This window comes from Rhinolophus hipposideros (genome assembly GCF_964194185.1).
Source record: "Rhinolophus hipposideros genome assembly, chromosome: 9".
In the NCBI taxonomy this organism is placed as follows: Eukaryota; Metazoa; Chordata; class Mammalia; order Chiroptera; family Rhinolophidae; genus Rhinolophus; species Rhinolophus hipposideros.
Genome location: NC_138055.1, coordinates 66,834,532 through 66,851,911, shown reverse-complemented (window position 1 = coordinate 66,851,911; position 17,380 = coordinate 66,834,532). Strand labels below are relative to the sequence as shown.

Below are 17,380 nucleotides of genomic sequence, written 5' to 3'. Positions count from 1 at the left end.
TTTCAGTTCACTATTTAAAATGTATATGGCATTTTGCATTCCAAAAATATTTATTTTTTACCAGTCCATCTGCTCCTTGAACATGACACAGATAATAAAACAGAGTGTCACAGTAAGAATTCCTCCCTTTGTCTGGTATGCATGATATCTGCACTTGGATGAACGTCTCTTCGATTTTCAAGGCTATCTTGCAGTTATTTCATCTGATAGTGCAGAAGAGAAGACCTAGAAATAAAAATGAATTACTATGAATGGCATTGAATCAACATATTCCAGTTACTTGAGGGGAAAAGCTTATTTTAACTATTGGCAACTGTGTTCAATAATTTATACTTCACCATCTATCCTCGTCCTACTCATCGCTGATAACGTGATTGTGTGTTTACGTTGGCAAGAATGTGATCATAGTGATGAAATCAAGTACCCCTCTCTTCATTTATCGCTAACACAACTCTTCCAGGTACTGGAGGCCTTCCTTCCACCTGAGAAGTGATAGTACTTTAAATACAATCCATGGCCACAGAGTAACCCAGCAAAGTCCCTGACTCTTTGCTGGCCAAAGGAAGCAACTCCCTACTCTGAAATTCCAAGGTGAAAGGCCAACGACTTTAGAGTGCCACAGTCGTCCTGGTTTACTCCTACAGCGTTCTAACTGACCAAAGCTCACGACTGCATTGCTGGGTGGTGCACTTTTAAATGAACACTGAACAAACATAGGCATGTATATTTAAATAAATTGCTGTTCTCAGATAAGCATTTGGGAAAACTCTGGAGACAGTAGATTTTCATAGTTCTGACTGAGAGTTCATTTTAGGTAAAGGTAGACTTTGATGTGCCCTGAGGACTGACTTAAGCTATCTGCTCCTTCCATCACATGGCTGAGAAGGGTTTCTAGAAGTGTTCACATGGATATTAAATTAATTGCTTATTAAAATAGCTAATTCTTTTCGTGAATGTGAACATTTTCCTTTTGAAAATTTAATTTTGTAAATGTTCATCTCCAATGATTAAGAGCAAGTTCAAAGATTTGGAATAAAGAAATGTGCTCTTTAGGTAAGTAACCTCTACCCCTATAGCATCATCCTAGGCACCACTCTTCCATATTAGGCTACAAAATATTTGAATCATCCAAATAGGTTTCTTCCCTCAAATACTGTATAAAGATCACAGGCCATGTCTTATTAACCCTGGCACCCACTACATCCCCACCCAGGGCCTAGCATGGTTTCTAGAAAATAATAGGCACTCAATAAATGCTTGTTGTTGAACTAAGTTCTTCACAGCTTTATGGTTCAGAATAAAGTCTCAGGATTCACACTACCTGTTTTCACATACCTTACTGCATGATAAGTTACTTAACATCTTTAGTTTCCCTATATATAAAATGGGGACAATTATAACACTCCTTTGAAAATTGTTGCAAGAATTAAATGAGATAATACAAGTAAACCACTTCTTGCACACTTAGCTTAATAAATGTGAGCTACCATCATCTTCATCATCATCACTATTAGCACTTATCGCATACATTAATTACATTACAACATTACATTATTACAACTGTTTTAGCCACATAGCCACCTTGGGATTACAGGCATTTCTCATCCTGGGGCCAGTTGGTTATGGCTCTAGGAGTTTAATGAAAAACTAAGCCAGGACTCCTGCTTGATTCTAGTCAGAAGGAAGATAGAGTCAGTGAAAATTAATACTTTATTTTTTTATTTAAAATTATTGGGGTGACAATGGTTTGTAAAATTATATAGGTTTCAAGTATACAATTCTGTAATACATCATCTATATATCACATTGTGTGTTCACCACCCAGAGTCAGTTCTCCTTCCATCACCATACATTTGATCCCTTTTACCCTCTTCTACCATCTCCCCTCCCCCTTTACCCTCTGGTAACCACTAAACTATTGTCTGTGTCTTTGAGTTTTTGTTTCTTAATTTGTTTGTCTTGTTCATTTGTTGCTTTCACTTTTATATCCCACATATCAGTGAAGTCATATGGTTCTCAATTTTTTTCTGCCTGACTTATTTCGCTTAGCATAGTAATCTCAAGATCCATCCATGTTGTCACAAATGGCACTTATTTCATCTTTTCTTATGGCAGAGTAGTATTCCATTGTGTTTATATATCACATCTTCTTTATCCAATCATCTATTGAAGGATACTTTGGTTGTTTTCATGTCTTGGCCACCGTAAATAAAGCTGCAATGAACATCGGGGCACATATATCTTTTTCTTCCTTCTCTTTTCCTGCAACCTCCCCCACCCTTTGCCAAGAGGGGGCAAAAATGAGGAAATTTGCACTGTGACTGCAAATGTATAACCTGCAGGTTTCCAAATAAGCTCTGGTGGAAAAGAAGATACCCTTATTAGATTTCTGGTGTGTGTGTGTGTGTATGTGTGTGTGTGTAAAGAAATAAATTAAATTTAATATCTGCCTGAAAGAAAACGAAAACATATATTGAAGGGAAAAGCAATGCAGGGCATCACAACAGTTTAGAGATGTATTAAGAAAATTTGTTACCCCAGTTACATACTAGGAAATTTGCTGCCTATTACTTGATACAGATATATGGAATCTTGAGCTGTGTGATAAAATGGTTGTATATTTTCATTCATGAAGCCCATGATGGGAATGTACTGTTACTAACATATATTATTCTTGTTTTATGTGATCTTATTCTCTAAAATGTCTGTTGTATTATGCAAACACATATACTACCTGTTAACTACAAAATTTTCCATAGATGTCACACCAGCTAAAAATGATCAGAGCTGTCACTGCCCATGCGTCTATGTATGTATTCCAGTGAAGCTATATAGGTCCTGCCAGTTAAAAACAATGTCTCTGGGAAATGTTTTCAGTGTTTCTGACCATTCCCTCCCTTCCTTCTTTCCTTCCTTTTCTTCTTTCCTTCCTTTTCTTCCTTCCTTCCTTCCTTCTTTCCTTCCTTCCTTCCTTCCTTCCTTCCTTCCTTCCTTCCTTCCTTCCTTCCTTCCTTCCTTCCTTCTTTCCTTTCTTCCTTTTTTCTCTTTCTATCAACATTTTTATCATTAAAATGATGCTATGATAAAATTGTGACAAAGATTGACCATAAGATCTTGACAATTTTTTTTGCCACTCTCTAATTCCAGAATATTTTCATCACTCCAAAAGAAACCCCATACCCATTAGCATTCAAACCCCAATGCCCTGCACTTCAACCCCTGGCAACTACCAATCTACTTTCCATCTCTATGGAGATGCCTATTCTGGACATTTTATATAAATGGAGTAATAAAATATGTGACCTTTTGTGTTTAGTTTCTTTCACTTAACATACAGTTTTCAAGGTTCATTCATGTTGTAGCATGAATGTTGTTTCAGTACCTCATTCTTTTTTGTGAATAATATTATACTGTAAGGATATACCACATTTTGTATATGAATTCATCAGTTGATGGACATTTGGATTATTTCTATTTTGAGAATATTTATTATTATGAATAATGTTGCTATAAATATTATTGTACACGTTTTGTGTGAACAGATGTTTTCATTTCTCTTGGATATATACCAAGGAATGAAATTGCTTGGTCATATGGTAACTATAGGTTTAACTTTTTGAGGAACTGCCAAACTGTTTTTCCAAAGCCGCTAAACCATTTTACATTCCCACCAGCAATGTATGCAGGTTCCAATTTCCCCACATCCTCACCAACACTTGTCACTGTCCATCTTTTTTATATAGCATTCCTAGAGAGTGTGAAGTGGTATCACCTTCTGGTTTTGATTTGATGATGTCTAATGATACTGGACATCTTTTGTTATTTACCTCTTGATTTTCACTTACATTCCACTGGTCTATAAATCTATCCTATGCTAATGCCACTGTTTGGGTTAGTGTGGCTTTACAGTAAGTTTTTAAATCAGGAATTGTGAGTCCCCCAACGTTGTTCTTTGTCAAGATGACTTTGGCCATTCTGGGTTCCTTGTATTTCCATATGTATTTTAAGTCAGATTGTCAATTTCTTCAAAAAAGCCAATTGGGATTGTTGGCAGAGATTGTGTTAACTCTGCAGATCAATTTCAGGAGTATTGCCACCTTAACAATATTAAGTCTTCCAATTCATAAACATGGTATGTCCTTGCATTTATTCAGGTCTTTAATTTCTTTCATTGATGTTTTGTCGTTCTCAGTGTACAACTCTTGCACTTTTTGCAAAGTTGATTCTCTTTGGTGATATAAATGGAATTTTTTTCTGAATTTCATTTTCAGATTATTCATTGCTAATATATAGAAATACAGTTAATTTCTTATATTGATTTTGTATCATTCAACTGTGTGGAACTTGAGTATTATTTTTAATTTTTGTGTGTGTGGATTCCTTGGAGTTTTCTATACATGAGATCATGGCATATGCAGATAGAGATTTCTCTTCAGATTGCACAATTCAGTTTTTAAAACTTGGGCTACATGACCAGACATTGGGGAAAAAAAAAAAAAACTGAAGAAACTGAGAAGTTGTATATTTTTTGATGATTCACATTTTAGCTGAGTTCTATGGATCATTGTAATTATGTGAGTCATTTCTGGTCTTGAAAGTAAATAAATACATTTAATTTAGTTGTGATGTTCAGTGCTAAAAGAGTTTTTTGGTAATTGATTGCTCAAAGAGATGAAATGTTAGCGTTGTATTGTGTTACTTAGAAAATATCATTTTGTGTGTGTGTATGTATATCAACTAAAATTCAAAAAAAGATTTCTCATTTCAGAGAGAATGGTTTATTCATTGAGACTTATTAAAATTTCTTCAGAATCGAATAATACAAAAATAATTTAAAAATTTCTTTAGCATTATCTTTTTCTTAACTAATTATATGAACTTGGAAAAACTAAATTTGGGAACTAAAATTAGAACTACCATCATTTTGTTCTTTTGTTAAAAAGGAAACAGTCTCCTCACCATGAGTGACAGTCAAAACAATACCAAATTCCAAAAAAAGAATAAAAATTAATCATACTTGGTCACAAGACAAAGCACTACTTTTTTTTCTTTTGTAGAACAAAATTACCACAGATCTTTAGAATGTTAATGTTCAGACTTCATTGATATTTAAATAAGACTCAAACTAAATATCAACGGTAACATTTTCTGTACCTGGTTCATCTCAGCTTCCCCATTCTAAATTTTCAAACCCCTGTCTAACATTGTCCCCCACGTCTCCTATTTTCAGAAGGATGAGAAAAGCCAACAGAGCACAGTAATTATACATAGCATTACCCTAGGCAATTCATTTGCAGCCATTCATTCATTCAGACACAAGTTTTGCTTTCCATGTGTTCAGCACTGGATGCAGAGGGAGGAAGTTCTCACTTTAAGGTCTGTCATTTCTAGTGAATGTGATGTATTGGAAACACATTGAAAAAATTGCTAAGAGGTTTCAGAGCAAAGAGTTCCTAGCATTTGGGGAATTGAATTGGAAAGAGCTGGGGCTAGCTCATTTCAGTCCTAGAGAGCAGAATAGCAGGTTGATTGGCCTGCCTAGAGCATAGATCTGGATAAAGACAAAATAGGCGATGAGGCTGGAGAAATGCCCATGGAGTTGATGAGAAAGCATCGTGTGTCCAAGGGTTGCTATTTGTGAGTTTTATTTTCGTATTTGCAGTGCTCAAACATAATTCTGGTGAAATCTGGAAGAAAACATATTGGACAAGGATAGTTTAAAGTTAGGAAACCCTGCTGGGGAGCTACTGCAGGGTCTGAACAAGAGATAAAAAGGATCTCAGCTCATTCTATGTCAGTGATCCCCAAGAGTTAGTCTTCAAGCTGCTGCTATACTCCATGTGTCCAGTGACTTCTCCAAACTCAGATATTTTGACATAGTTGTTTGTTTGTTTATTGAAGTTTATTGGGTAAAGGGGGTTGACTTCATTTTTAAAATTCCTCGACCTAAAAATAATCATGGAAATACACAAACATTCCTATTCATTTGCAGTCTGCCTATAGTAGTGAAAAACTGAAAACAACTTAGCATCCAAAAATAAGGTATTCTTTAAGTAAACTATGGTACATCCATGCAATGAAATAGTATAGTGTTTAAATAGTGTTTAAAGACATGAAAAGATATTCATTATATATTTAGTTAAATAAAAATCAAGTCATGAAAGGATGTGTAAAAATCTAGATTTTGTCATATATAGATAAAGATAGATATTTTATGTATCTAGATAGAGATGTTTTGCATCTATACATATAGACTTGAAGGACTATAGATGCAAAATAGTATTAGCAGTAACTCTAAATGTTGATATTATGGGATATTTTTCTTTCTTTTTGTAGCTATATAGTTTTTCTATAGTGAGTATGCATTATTTTTTATCTGAAAAAAAATTATTTTAAGGATATGAGATAAGAATTTTAAAGGCTCATGTGTGAAAAATGGTCCCGACTTACGTGACCACTGACTGTGCATAAGTCTACGTGCTATTGACTCTTCATCACTAACCAACTTTCCCAACTTTGCCTTCTTCCAATATTCATCATTGTCTATGCCATATACGTAGTTTCCATATAGTCATGTATGCATAGAGTGAAGTAAGAATTACCATAATTAATCATTATTAATTATTATAATCATTCAAACATCTGTGTTACATATCAGCTATTAAACTAGAAATGTTCACATCTTTTTGCTTTTTTAACTTTTATACTGTGAATCAATCCTGTGAGTTTTATTATTATCCCCAGTTGCAGATTAAGGCCAAAGAACTTACGTGAAACATTGCTTTAAACTCAGATTCCAAGGTTAATGCTCAAAGAACAATGTAACAAGTTCAATTTATGGCTTTTTTAAATAATTTTTTTTGTAAAATAATAAAAGAAAGGTATGGTAAATTTGTCCTGTCATATATATAATATATGTTATATGTTATATATTATATATAGTATATCATATGTATATATTATATACACATGCTATATATATGCATGTATATATCGGGGGTGCCAAAAAAATGTATACAAGTGAACACTTTAGTCAACGTTACTCAAGCAGTAGTTCACCGTAATTAGAAGTGTCTGGACACTGATGGTAACCACTTTGAGCACCTCTTGTAATTGCAGAAGTCAAACGTGACTTGTATTCATCTTTTGTTATCAGTATATATTGTGTATTACAGTTATAATAGTTTTTTCCTTTCTTAAAATATGTATACATTTTTTGGCATTATATATATGTACACACATATATACACACATATCTATATACATATATGTGTGTGTATATATGTATATATATTATCTATGTACAAAAGGTCAAATATTATATGAATTCAAAATTTTTTATGTAATCACTCAAAGGCAGAGCAACATTTTACTTAATAAAGTAGGTGGTTTCAACTAGGGAAATCAATCATTTCCCACATCAAAACCATTCCCTACGTTATAAGATTTTCTTTCTGCTTTAGAGTGAAATTCATTTATCATCTTCCTGGGCCTGTGCCTGGTACCTTTTACACTTATTACATTTCTTCCCTACAGGATTTCCTTTGGGAAATTTTACTGTGAGTGGTCACAGTACCTATTCATTTATTTCTGCTTATAGAAATTAATAACACTGCATTTATGTCACATTTCACTTTCCAAGAACTTTGAATTTAAGTTACAGTTTAACTCAGCACTCTCTGTATATTTTTTTTAATTTTACCCTCTCATCTGTGAAGTGATCCAGGAAGGGGCTTAGTATTCTATCTAATTATTCAAACATAAAAAGATAGAGAGAAACAGCCAACTGTTCATTCAATACCATTACCCTTGGAATTTAAAAATGATAGAATCTGGAGTTTCAAAAAATTGTTGAAGCTAGTCAATTTATATATAGTAAAGGAATTCCATCTCTCTATATCACCACTGTTTTCTCCATTGTTATTCAAAACAGTCAGAACTTTTTTCTTTTTAATTAGAAGTCCCCTGGAAACTAAATTTGTGGACAAATTGAATGAGCAAAATTAAATAAGAAAAATCAAGTTTGGGGTGGGGAGAGGCTCAAGGTCACCTTTATGATCAAGCCAAGAATGTCAAATTGTGATCATTGTGATTAAAACTCACTGGAGGGAAGGTTGGACCGAAGTCCTTAGAGTCACAACATATCAGATCTGGAGAGAATGTCAATATTAAACTTCTAACTTCTTACCATGTAGGATTAGGTGTGTATACTAATAAAGACTGCTCTGAATGAATTGTGTATTTTTTACAGAAAAAAAAAGATTGGAAAAGCTCTCAAAGATCAAATCTGTTTGCTTACATTCTTGTGCTAAATTCTTCTTATAATCTTTTGATGCGTATTTTTCCATTCTGGTTTCAAATACTTCAAGATAAGCAGCTGCTACCATTTCCTACTGAGACTTGATGTCAAAATCCAATAGTTTCAGAAGTTCATCTTCCAGGACTATAGGCAAAATGATCATTTGTTCCATTTTATTCTCTGACTCCCATTTCTGTTCCTTATTGGGTGCTAAATGAGGTGCCAGGCTTAAAGAGTCACTGTTCTCGGTGGCCAAAGTACTGCTAAAGGAGCAGCCAGATCTGAAAATTACACAGAGCCCAGGACTAGGAAGCCGCAAAGTCTATCCCTACTGCTTACTTCCAGCTTCTAAAATCCAGTGCGTAGGCCCCTGACCAGGAAAACAAATGCATAGTTTTGAGTTCTTCTATCATTCATTTGTAGCGTTCTTGTATTTTTAGCTGTTTTTCCTTTCCACCTCTTTCTTGGTCATTAGAAGTAGTGATGCAGAATTGAACAATTTCAACAGAGAGTTGTTTACATTTTCTTCTTGAAATTGATGTGTGGCCCTGGCCCGTAATATTTATACATGTTTTCCTTTTTACTTAATTGTAATTAGCATGCTGTTTATTGCATTCCTTTTACCTTTCCTTAAGAATTTGCTTTTTCCTTCAATTGTTTGCATTGGTATCTTTTGAATTTCCTCCCTCTTATTTATTTTTTGGCATAAATAATAATTGGTGCTACAGTGGGAGCTTGATAAAGCTTTTTATTATGTTCCCTTTTGTCCAACAGCAGTCATGAGGCATAAAAAAAGTCTAAACAGTTTTTCCAGAGTTATACAACAGAAGAGAAGCAAAGTTTTTAATAAGAGTTTGTGTTCTTAGTTTTCCACATTCTGTTTTTATTTAAAGGTCCAGGTCTCCTTCTAATATTTCTGTTGATTTTTTTCCTCTAAATCCTTTAGATTTTTTTTCCTGTATCTTAATTTGAATTTTCTCTGAAATTCTTATGTTTGTTTTATTTTTAAAATGCCTTTCTAATTCTATCCTCACTTCTTACCATTTTGGCTTATGGGTACTCTGGAACAAATTCACATTCTTTTCATTCAGTGAAGTGGTATTTTCTCCTCCAGAGCATTAATCAGTGATGCTAGTTAAAAACCTAATATTCCCACATATGGGAGTGCCAAAAAAATGTATACAAGTGGAAACTTTGGTCAACATTGCTCAAGCAGTAGTTCGCTCCAATCAGAAGTGTCTGAATGCTTTGAGCACCTATTGTAATTGCAGAAGTCAAACGTGACTTGTATTCATCTTTTGTTATCAGTATATACTGAGTATTACAATTTTAATACAGTTTTCCTTTCTTAAAATGTGTATACATTTTTTTGGAACCCTCTGTATATAAAAATCATCACTTCTCTAGATTGTTCAATAAATTATGTTAGAATTATTGATAATTTATTTGCGGGGAATAAATCTAAGTGATTCTTACCTGTACCATATCCCAAAATAAATTGCAAATAAATTAAAAGATTAACTTTTTAAAAAAATCTTAACTTCCAGGAGAATTTCTATGTATTAAAGCAAAGTAAGAAACCACTAAAGAAAAGATGAATGTGTTTAACTGAATATAAATATAACTTTTTAAAAATCCTTAGTATTTTAAGGCAATAACAAACTATATTTGCAACCGGTATATCTGAGAAATAATGGCTATCTTATATATATTAGTAATCAATAAGAAATACATTAATATAATGTAAACATTAAGAAAGATTGTGAACAGACAATCTGCAAAGGTAAGGATCAATAAATAAACCATAGACATATGAAAATGTATTTATCTCTAACCGAAGAAAAAATTAAAACAATAAGCTGCTATCATACTGCCTATAAAATAGCAAAATTTAAGTTACTTTAAATGGTAGTGAAGTTTATGTGACAATGAGTGATTTTAATTCCTTTTATAAAATATGTAAATTATACAAATTTTCTACAATAAACATGTATTTTTATAATGAAAAAAAGACACTTTAACATATATATGGATGTGTATTTAATCTCTCCTCTCCAAGCACAAGATATGACTAAGAAGTTTCCAAATTTTTAAGTTGTTTCTACTGACACAATTTCCTAATTCCACCATATTTCAATAAACCTAAATATTGTTTGTTCCTTGAAAATAAGAATTAACAAAAGCAGAGATTTTTCCAAGTTAATGACATCCTCTGGTAATATTTCACAGCCAGGATAGGAGAGTACTTACCATGAAAAGGGCTATTTTGTGGAAAATGCTCTCTGTAAGGTCAACAGCCTGTGCAAGTTTAACTCCATAATTAACTTTTGAGTTATTGTCTGAAGTGTTGAGGTGAAGTGCTCTGGAATTGTTTGGCGCTCGGGGGAAATGGATTTGCCATAATGAAGGGAAATTTTAAGATAGATAGGTTATCAAGAAGGATGTATTTTTCTTTAGTGACAAATGTGTAGATTCTATCCATTGATTTCCAAACGTTAAAGTTAGTCTCTGTAAACAGTTTTCAAGGTTTTGTGAAAATCTCTTAAAATGGATCTCTTAAAGAAGCAGAAAGTGAGAGTTAAGTAGGACTTTATTCGTTATTAGTCAAATTTAGTAATAGCTAGGCATTACTTTTTATAAGCAGTTTACTTACACTGTCTGGTTAATCCTCATAATAACCTTCTGAAATATATACAATTAATTATTCGTTTCACAAAAGAGGAGGGAATTGAGATGCAATAAGGCTAAATAGCCTGATGGAAGGTCCACCAATGGGACATGGAAGAGGCAGGATTTGGGCCCCGACAATTCTGACTGTAAAGGTTGAATTTGTAGCCCTGACTACTGTGCATAGATAGGGCACTGTGTAGTTTAACAGAATCTGTCCACCATACCCTTTGAGTGGCAAAGCAGAAAGAACTTGGGTTTTAAATTCTACATTGGATAGAACCTTCATTCCATTATTGTGTTCCTCGGTTAGTTACTTATTTACCTGGAAAACGGGGAAGTAATAAATGCGAGAGCAGCTGTGGAGATTAAGATACCACACATGAAAGTACAGTGCTTGACAAATAATAGATGCTTAATAAATATTAGTTTCTTTTATTCCCTTGACAGACAAAAGTTATTCTTTCTTTACTAAGTCAATTTGCATGAAAATGTTTCCATTGTTCACAGTTTATCCAAAATACTAAGAAAATTTACTCACTAGATCAAATGGACCTTAGTTAGGTGTGGGATCTCAGAGGCTTTTAATCCCAGGTTTGGGCAGGGTATGCTCTGGGAAACCAAAACAGAAGTTGCTATAACCTGATATTCTGAATTCTCTCTTTTCTGGATTTTGGCAGACTTGTTCTAGCCTTTTAGTTTCTACGATTCTTGCCTGCCTCTCTTCTCTCCTACACAACCCTGTCCCTCAATTCCCAAAGACATATTTATACCACTGAACTCTAACTTAAACTGCTTACAAGCCATTTTTTCAAAGATGCCTTATCATTTCCTGTTCCCACACTTTTTTTTCTCCTGCCAGACTCTCTCTCTAAAATAACCCTCTACCCAAAATGTATCTATTGACCTTTCACTTTCAAGGTCCAACTCAAATGCCTCCAACTACATACATCTGCTCTAACCACTCCGAATGGGTAAGACCTCACCTTCTACTGGGTAGCACTGGGTAGCACTCAGTTGACAAATTGCAAATATTTTTGTCTATTGGAACTGAAAATTGACTGAATGCAATAATGGTTTAAAATGGTGTCTGATTAGCAATCTCTTCCGGAGCTTCCCTCGTTATGAAAATATCTATGAAACCAGCAAAAGCTGAATTCTCACAAATATACTAAAAACGAAGACCAATAGATAGCCTATTATCAGAATCAGGAAGGAATTTCTACCAATTTAAAGGCAAAAAGATGTGGATTGAGAAACTTTAAAAACTGCTTTCTCACTAAAAATAGATTAAAATTCTCTGTCTGAAAATAGAACCACTCTTTGCTCCTCTTCAACTCATTACCTTTCACCCAGAAGTACAGGAGCCCTGTCCATCACCACCAACAGCCACACACACACACACACACACACACACACACACACAGTGGAGGGGTCAAACATCCTTCTAACAGGTAGGTAATATTTTATGGGTATCCAGGACGCTGTTCAATAATCCCTAATGCAGTCATCCAAAAGAGTTAAAAATAATAATAGGAACTAGAAAAGGTTTTTCAAGAACATGCCCAAAAAAAGCAAGTATGTCAATGTTAATTTTTTTAAAAGTCAGATATGAAACCAGACATAAAATTAATGGGGAAAAAAGGTATTTAATATTGATAAAATTTACAGTGAAGATATAATTATGAATCTCTTTAAGAAACACAATATCTAAAATACCTAAAATAAATAAAGTAAAAACTGGCAGACATAAATATAAAGAAAAATAACAAACACTGTTATTGTGAAAGACTCACATACACGTATCTCAGGCTTTGACAAATCCAGTAGGAGTAAAGTGCAAACACTTAAATAACCATCAAGTAAAGCAGAAATTAAAGCTACAATCTTATATCATTTAGAAATTAACCAAAATGACAACATCATATATCAAATTATAGAACAGAAATAAAGCTGCAACCAGAGGCAGAAACATTGGAGGAAGGAACTGATATGTTTGTGTTTAATGGGATTTTTGTTGTATGTTCTAATAATTTTCCATTGTTTAAAATTAAGCTCTAGTCACTTGAATATTTTCTGATGTAGTACTCCATAAAAATGTAAAACATTATTCAAAACAAATAATATGCTGGGCCTAGTATCTACTCTTATTGTCTTTACTCTCATTTGTCTTGATCTATTTTACCCTGCTCTCCATTTCCTTGGGACACCAACCACTTGGCACTATATTTAATCACCTGACACATATCTAGGCACCTTTAAATTGAACAATTCTTACGAATACAATCTCTAACTTTGAAGCTCAGGCTTGCACACACTGTTTTATACTAGTTACTCCTTGATTCTAAGCAGCTAATATAAGAGGCACTCACACCTTCTATCCAAGACACAATGGGCCTTAATCAGAGGGAGAAGCCCCACCTCACCTCCCAACCAAAGAAGGGACATTAGGAGGGAAGATAAATTGTAACTCAGAATGAGGGTCTATGACCTAATGAGTTTATCATCAAATTAAATGAATACATACATACATACATACGTACACACATACATATGCAAATATACACACATACATGCATATATCCATATATACACAAATGCAGGATACAAATGTTATCTTTTAGGCATCCGCTCAGAACTTATAAAAATATACACATTTTTAAACCTTTAAATTCTATTTCAATAGCAATAATTTGGACTAAAGTAAAGGGATTGTTTTTTCCCTCTGAGCTTCCCACGTGCAATAAAATCACGACTACAGAATACTGATGTCAAAAATAGTAGGTGGCTATATGATTTATATACTGGACTTGGACATACATATAAAAATAGTTGGCTTGTGTTACATCTGATTCCTTGATTCCAATGTAATGTTTACTTTTCCTAAATTTTTCACTTAATATAATTAGCCATCCCATTATTTCTGTAAAAAGAATATTTGTTTAATAAATTATAGTGCATTCTGTCAATTCAGAGTTATTTTCAACAGCAAAATTGTCAATTCCCTGAAAAGAAGCTATGGATAGGTGCTATAGTCAATTATGGTACCATAAGAGAAAAAGATATTTGGTCCTTATTTCTGAAAAAAGTGCTCACTGAATTGTGTGTATGTAACAAAAGATAATTTTGTGCACTTAAAATAATCCATGTGGTATTTAAACCCAATTATGTTCTTTTCTAATGTAGACGAGGGTCCAATGTATCTCTTACATTGGACATGAGTAGCTTGGGGAATGTTGAACCTTTTGTGGCTATACCGACCCCACGGGAGAAGGTTGCAATGGAGTATCTGCAGTCAGCCAGCCGAATTCTCACAAGGTCACAGCTAAAGGACATCGTGGCAAGTTCACGTTTACTCCAAAGTGAATTCATGGTGAGCCAGCTGTTTATCATTCACCCTTCATTAAGTATTTTGATGAATTAGGCACTAGAGGCACATACTAAAATGGCATGACCCTCCACTGAACAATATACAAATAGTTCCAGTTCAGAGGTTAAGTACAAGGGTTTTAGATTCACCCTGCAGCTCATTAAGATTGATGTGTTCAAACTAGAATGTGATAGCTAAATTGAGGCAGACTACAAGGAGCTGGCCAGGCAAAGACGTGGCAAGAGAAGCTGGGCAGATGAAGGGCATTCCAGGAAGACGGAACGGGCTTGCTGTCACTGTTTGGGGAAATCAGGGATGATCCCCCAGTTTTTTGACTTGAGCAACAGGGTGTATATTGTGCCCTTTAATGAAATAAGAAACACAAGGAAAGACCAAATGTGGGCTAAAAATGATTGTGAGTTTCGGCTAAAAATGCTGGTGATAACTTAATTCGTGAGCTTCCTATATCCAGTAAGAATAGAGATAGATTAGACATTCTTAGGTCTAGTTGTTGCCCAAGAGAAATATCCATTTTATAGATCACTTTACATCTTGAATCAGTTGTACATCTTAAGCCGTAATTATTGAGAAAAATAAATTGATCATTTTAGGGTCACTACAGATATTTGCAACTATCCTAATAGTGAAAGATCCAGCAATGGATTAGATTTACTATGAGCTTCACCAACTATGATTAAGTGCTTAAACTAAAGCACAAACATACAGTTTTCTAAAATTAGACTTTGTAGTGTCATCTTTTTATATAAGAAGAAAATGAGACTTAGAGAGATGAAACAAGCAACCAGTGATCATACAACTAGCCAAAGCTACACGTAGTATTCTTTTCTAGAACCACAGATAGTCTTTGTTCTTTGAGATAAGCCCTGAACATAGCCTACTTCCCTTAAAGGAAAGATGGGGCCAACAAGGAGTACAGAGGAGAGAGATAATGCTAGAAGATAACAAATTGTCAGTGTGAGTTAGAAAACAGGAATAAAAGCCATGGCCAGGATCCATGGCTTTGCCAAAATACACTGGCCTGTTTGAAATCACCAAGCATGAATGTGTGATTTCTACTGACTTCAATAATTTTGCATATTTTGGTAACTTGGACTGAAAAGTTATAACATTTCATTGGAGCAGAGAGTAGGGATGAATATTATAAGTATCTAAAATAATTCAAGTTTAGGAAATGATATTTTACTCCTCTCTGTAGACCAAGTCTCAAATTCATAACATAATCAGGCTTTTCTCAAATATTTAGATTGACTGAAAACTAAGACAATTTGAATTAATTTATAGATAATTTCTTTCACTTCAGTGAATATTAGCCTTTTGAGTTATATTTTCCATTGGAGAAAGTTTAAGTAACAAAAATATTACTTTATGGGATCTAGAGATAAATGTCATTTTATTTCACATTAACCTTATCTAAGCAATCTGAGGAGAATTTTAAGTCAGAGAACATACCATTTTGTACAATCAAATCCTTAAATATTTGTTTCAACCCTTTTGAAAACTTGGGCTTATGGTTATTATTCTTATTGTTGTTTTTGTCCAAATCAGCTACAGATGCTCATTTTAGGTCTTTTAGGTCTCTTGCTCTAGTTATTCTCTCTCTAATTATTTAAGGCACATGACATATATTCTCACGTAATAAGAATATTTATTTATATTCTTGTGAAATGGGAGAACATAGTGTCTGGATGACCTTCATTTACAACCACAATAGGAACAGCACAATTATAAACTATTCCTTAATACAAAAGAAGCATCATACCGTCATAATTTGAATCAACAAAAAGCCCTTTATATTTACCACTTGGGGAGGGAGGTTTTCATAATCCTAAAAGAGTCATAATTAATGTTAAAAAAGAATTCATCATAGTGAAATTTTTGGTACTGAACTTACATTGAGTTGAAGCAACTTGAATAAATTGTTAAAATATCAATTTTCAGCTTCCTGTTTATATATTTTCAGCAACTAGGGAGAACAGGATTCTTAAAATCTAACCAAAGTTTTATATGTCTTTTTAATAACTACATATAAAATAATACTTTTTAACACAGAGAACTGTTTCTTAGAGTCAGCTTGCCAAGGTGCAGCTGATATGTTTATGAAAGGAAGGGTGTTGGTCAACCAGAGGTGGTAGTCTGTTGTTTTATAAGTGACTTTGAAGTCCAATAGTGTTCTGGATCAGATAGTCCCCTGTTAAGATTTTCTTTTTGGAGGCATTAGATATACTAATTTGATATTCATTTTTGCAGGAAATACCAATGAACTTTGTGGATCCCAAAGAAATTGACATTCCTCGTCATGGAACTAAAAATCGCTATAAGACCATTTTGCCAAGTAAGTTTCTTGAATTAAATAGTTTGCACTGTAAAGCACAAGCCTTCCCACATTTACCCCTATCTCACCATTTCCCATCATCACACTTCCATATACAAACCAAATTTGGAATTGCAAACACATATCATTAAAATGGTCTGACGTTAATAACTTTATTTTGTGTTACTCATCATAATGATCAACTCACAGTACTAGTAGATACATGGTTTTAAAATTGCATTGTGTCACATGTTATCATCAATTGAATTTTATCAAGGATGTCAAATCAATTCAATGGAGGAAAGAATAGACTTTTCAACAAATGGTGCTGAGATAACAGGATATTCACATGCAAAAAAAATTAAGTTGGACTTTGCCTCACACCACATACAAAAATTAACTCAGAATGGATCAAAAACCTAAAAGTAAGAGCTAAAACTATAAAACTTTTAGTATGAAATAGATGTAAATCTTCAGGGCCTTAAATTAGTCTATGATTTCATAAAAAAAACAAATAACGCAATTTAAAAATTGGCAAAGACTTGAATAGACTTTTCTCCATAGGAGACAAACAAATAGCCAATAAGCATATGAAGAGATGCCTAACATCCTTAGCCATCAGGAAAATCAAAAGCACAATGAAATTCAACTTCACGTCCACATGATTATGATAAAAAAAGACAGACAATAGAAAGTGTTGGCAAGAAAGTAG

General features: G+C 33.7%; 1 protein-coding gene across 2 annotated transcripts in view; it reads left to right on the top strand.

Annotated features, from left to right (window-relative positions):
- The window catches only part of PTPRR (protein tyrosine phosphatase receptor type R), a 241,976-nt gene that overhangs the window by 183,756 nt on the left and 40,840 nt on the right, over positions 1 to 17,380 (top strand). For both annotated transcript variants that reach the window (XM_081059302.1, XM_081059303.1), the window contains 2 exons: positions 14,153 to 14,339; positions 16,605 to 16,689. In XM_081059302.1, coding sequence (XP_080915428.1) covers positions 14,153 to 14,339; positions 16,605 to 16,689 — 272 coding nt within the window. The remainder of the gene's footprint in view (positions 1 to 14,152; positions 14,340 to 16,604; positions 16,690 to 17,380) is intronic.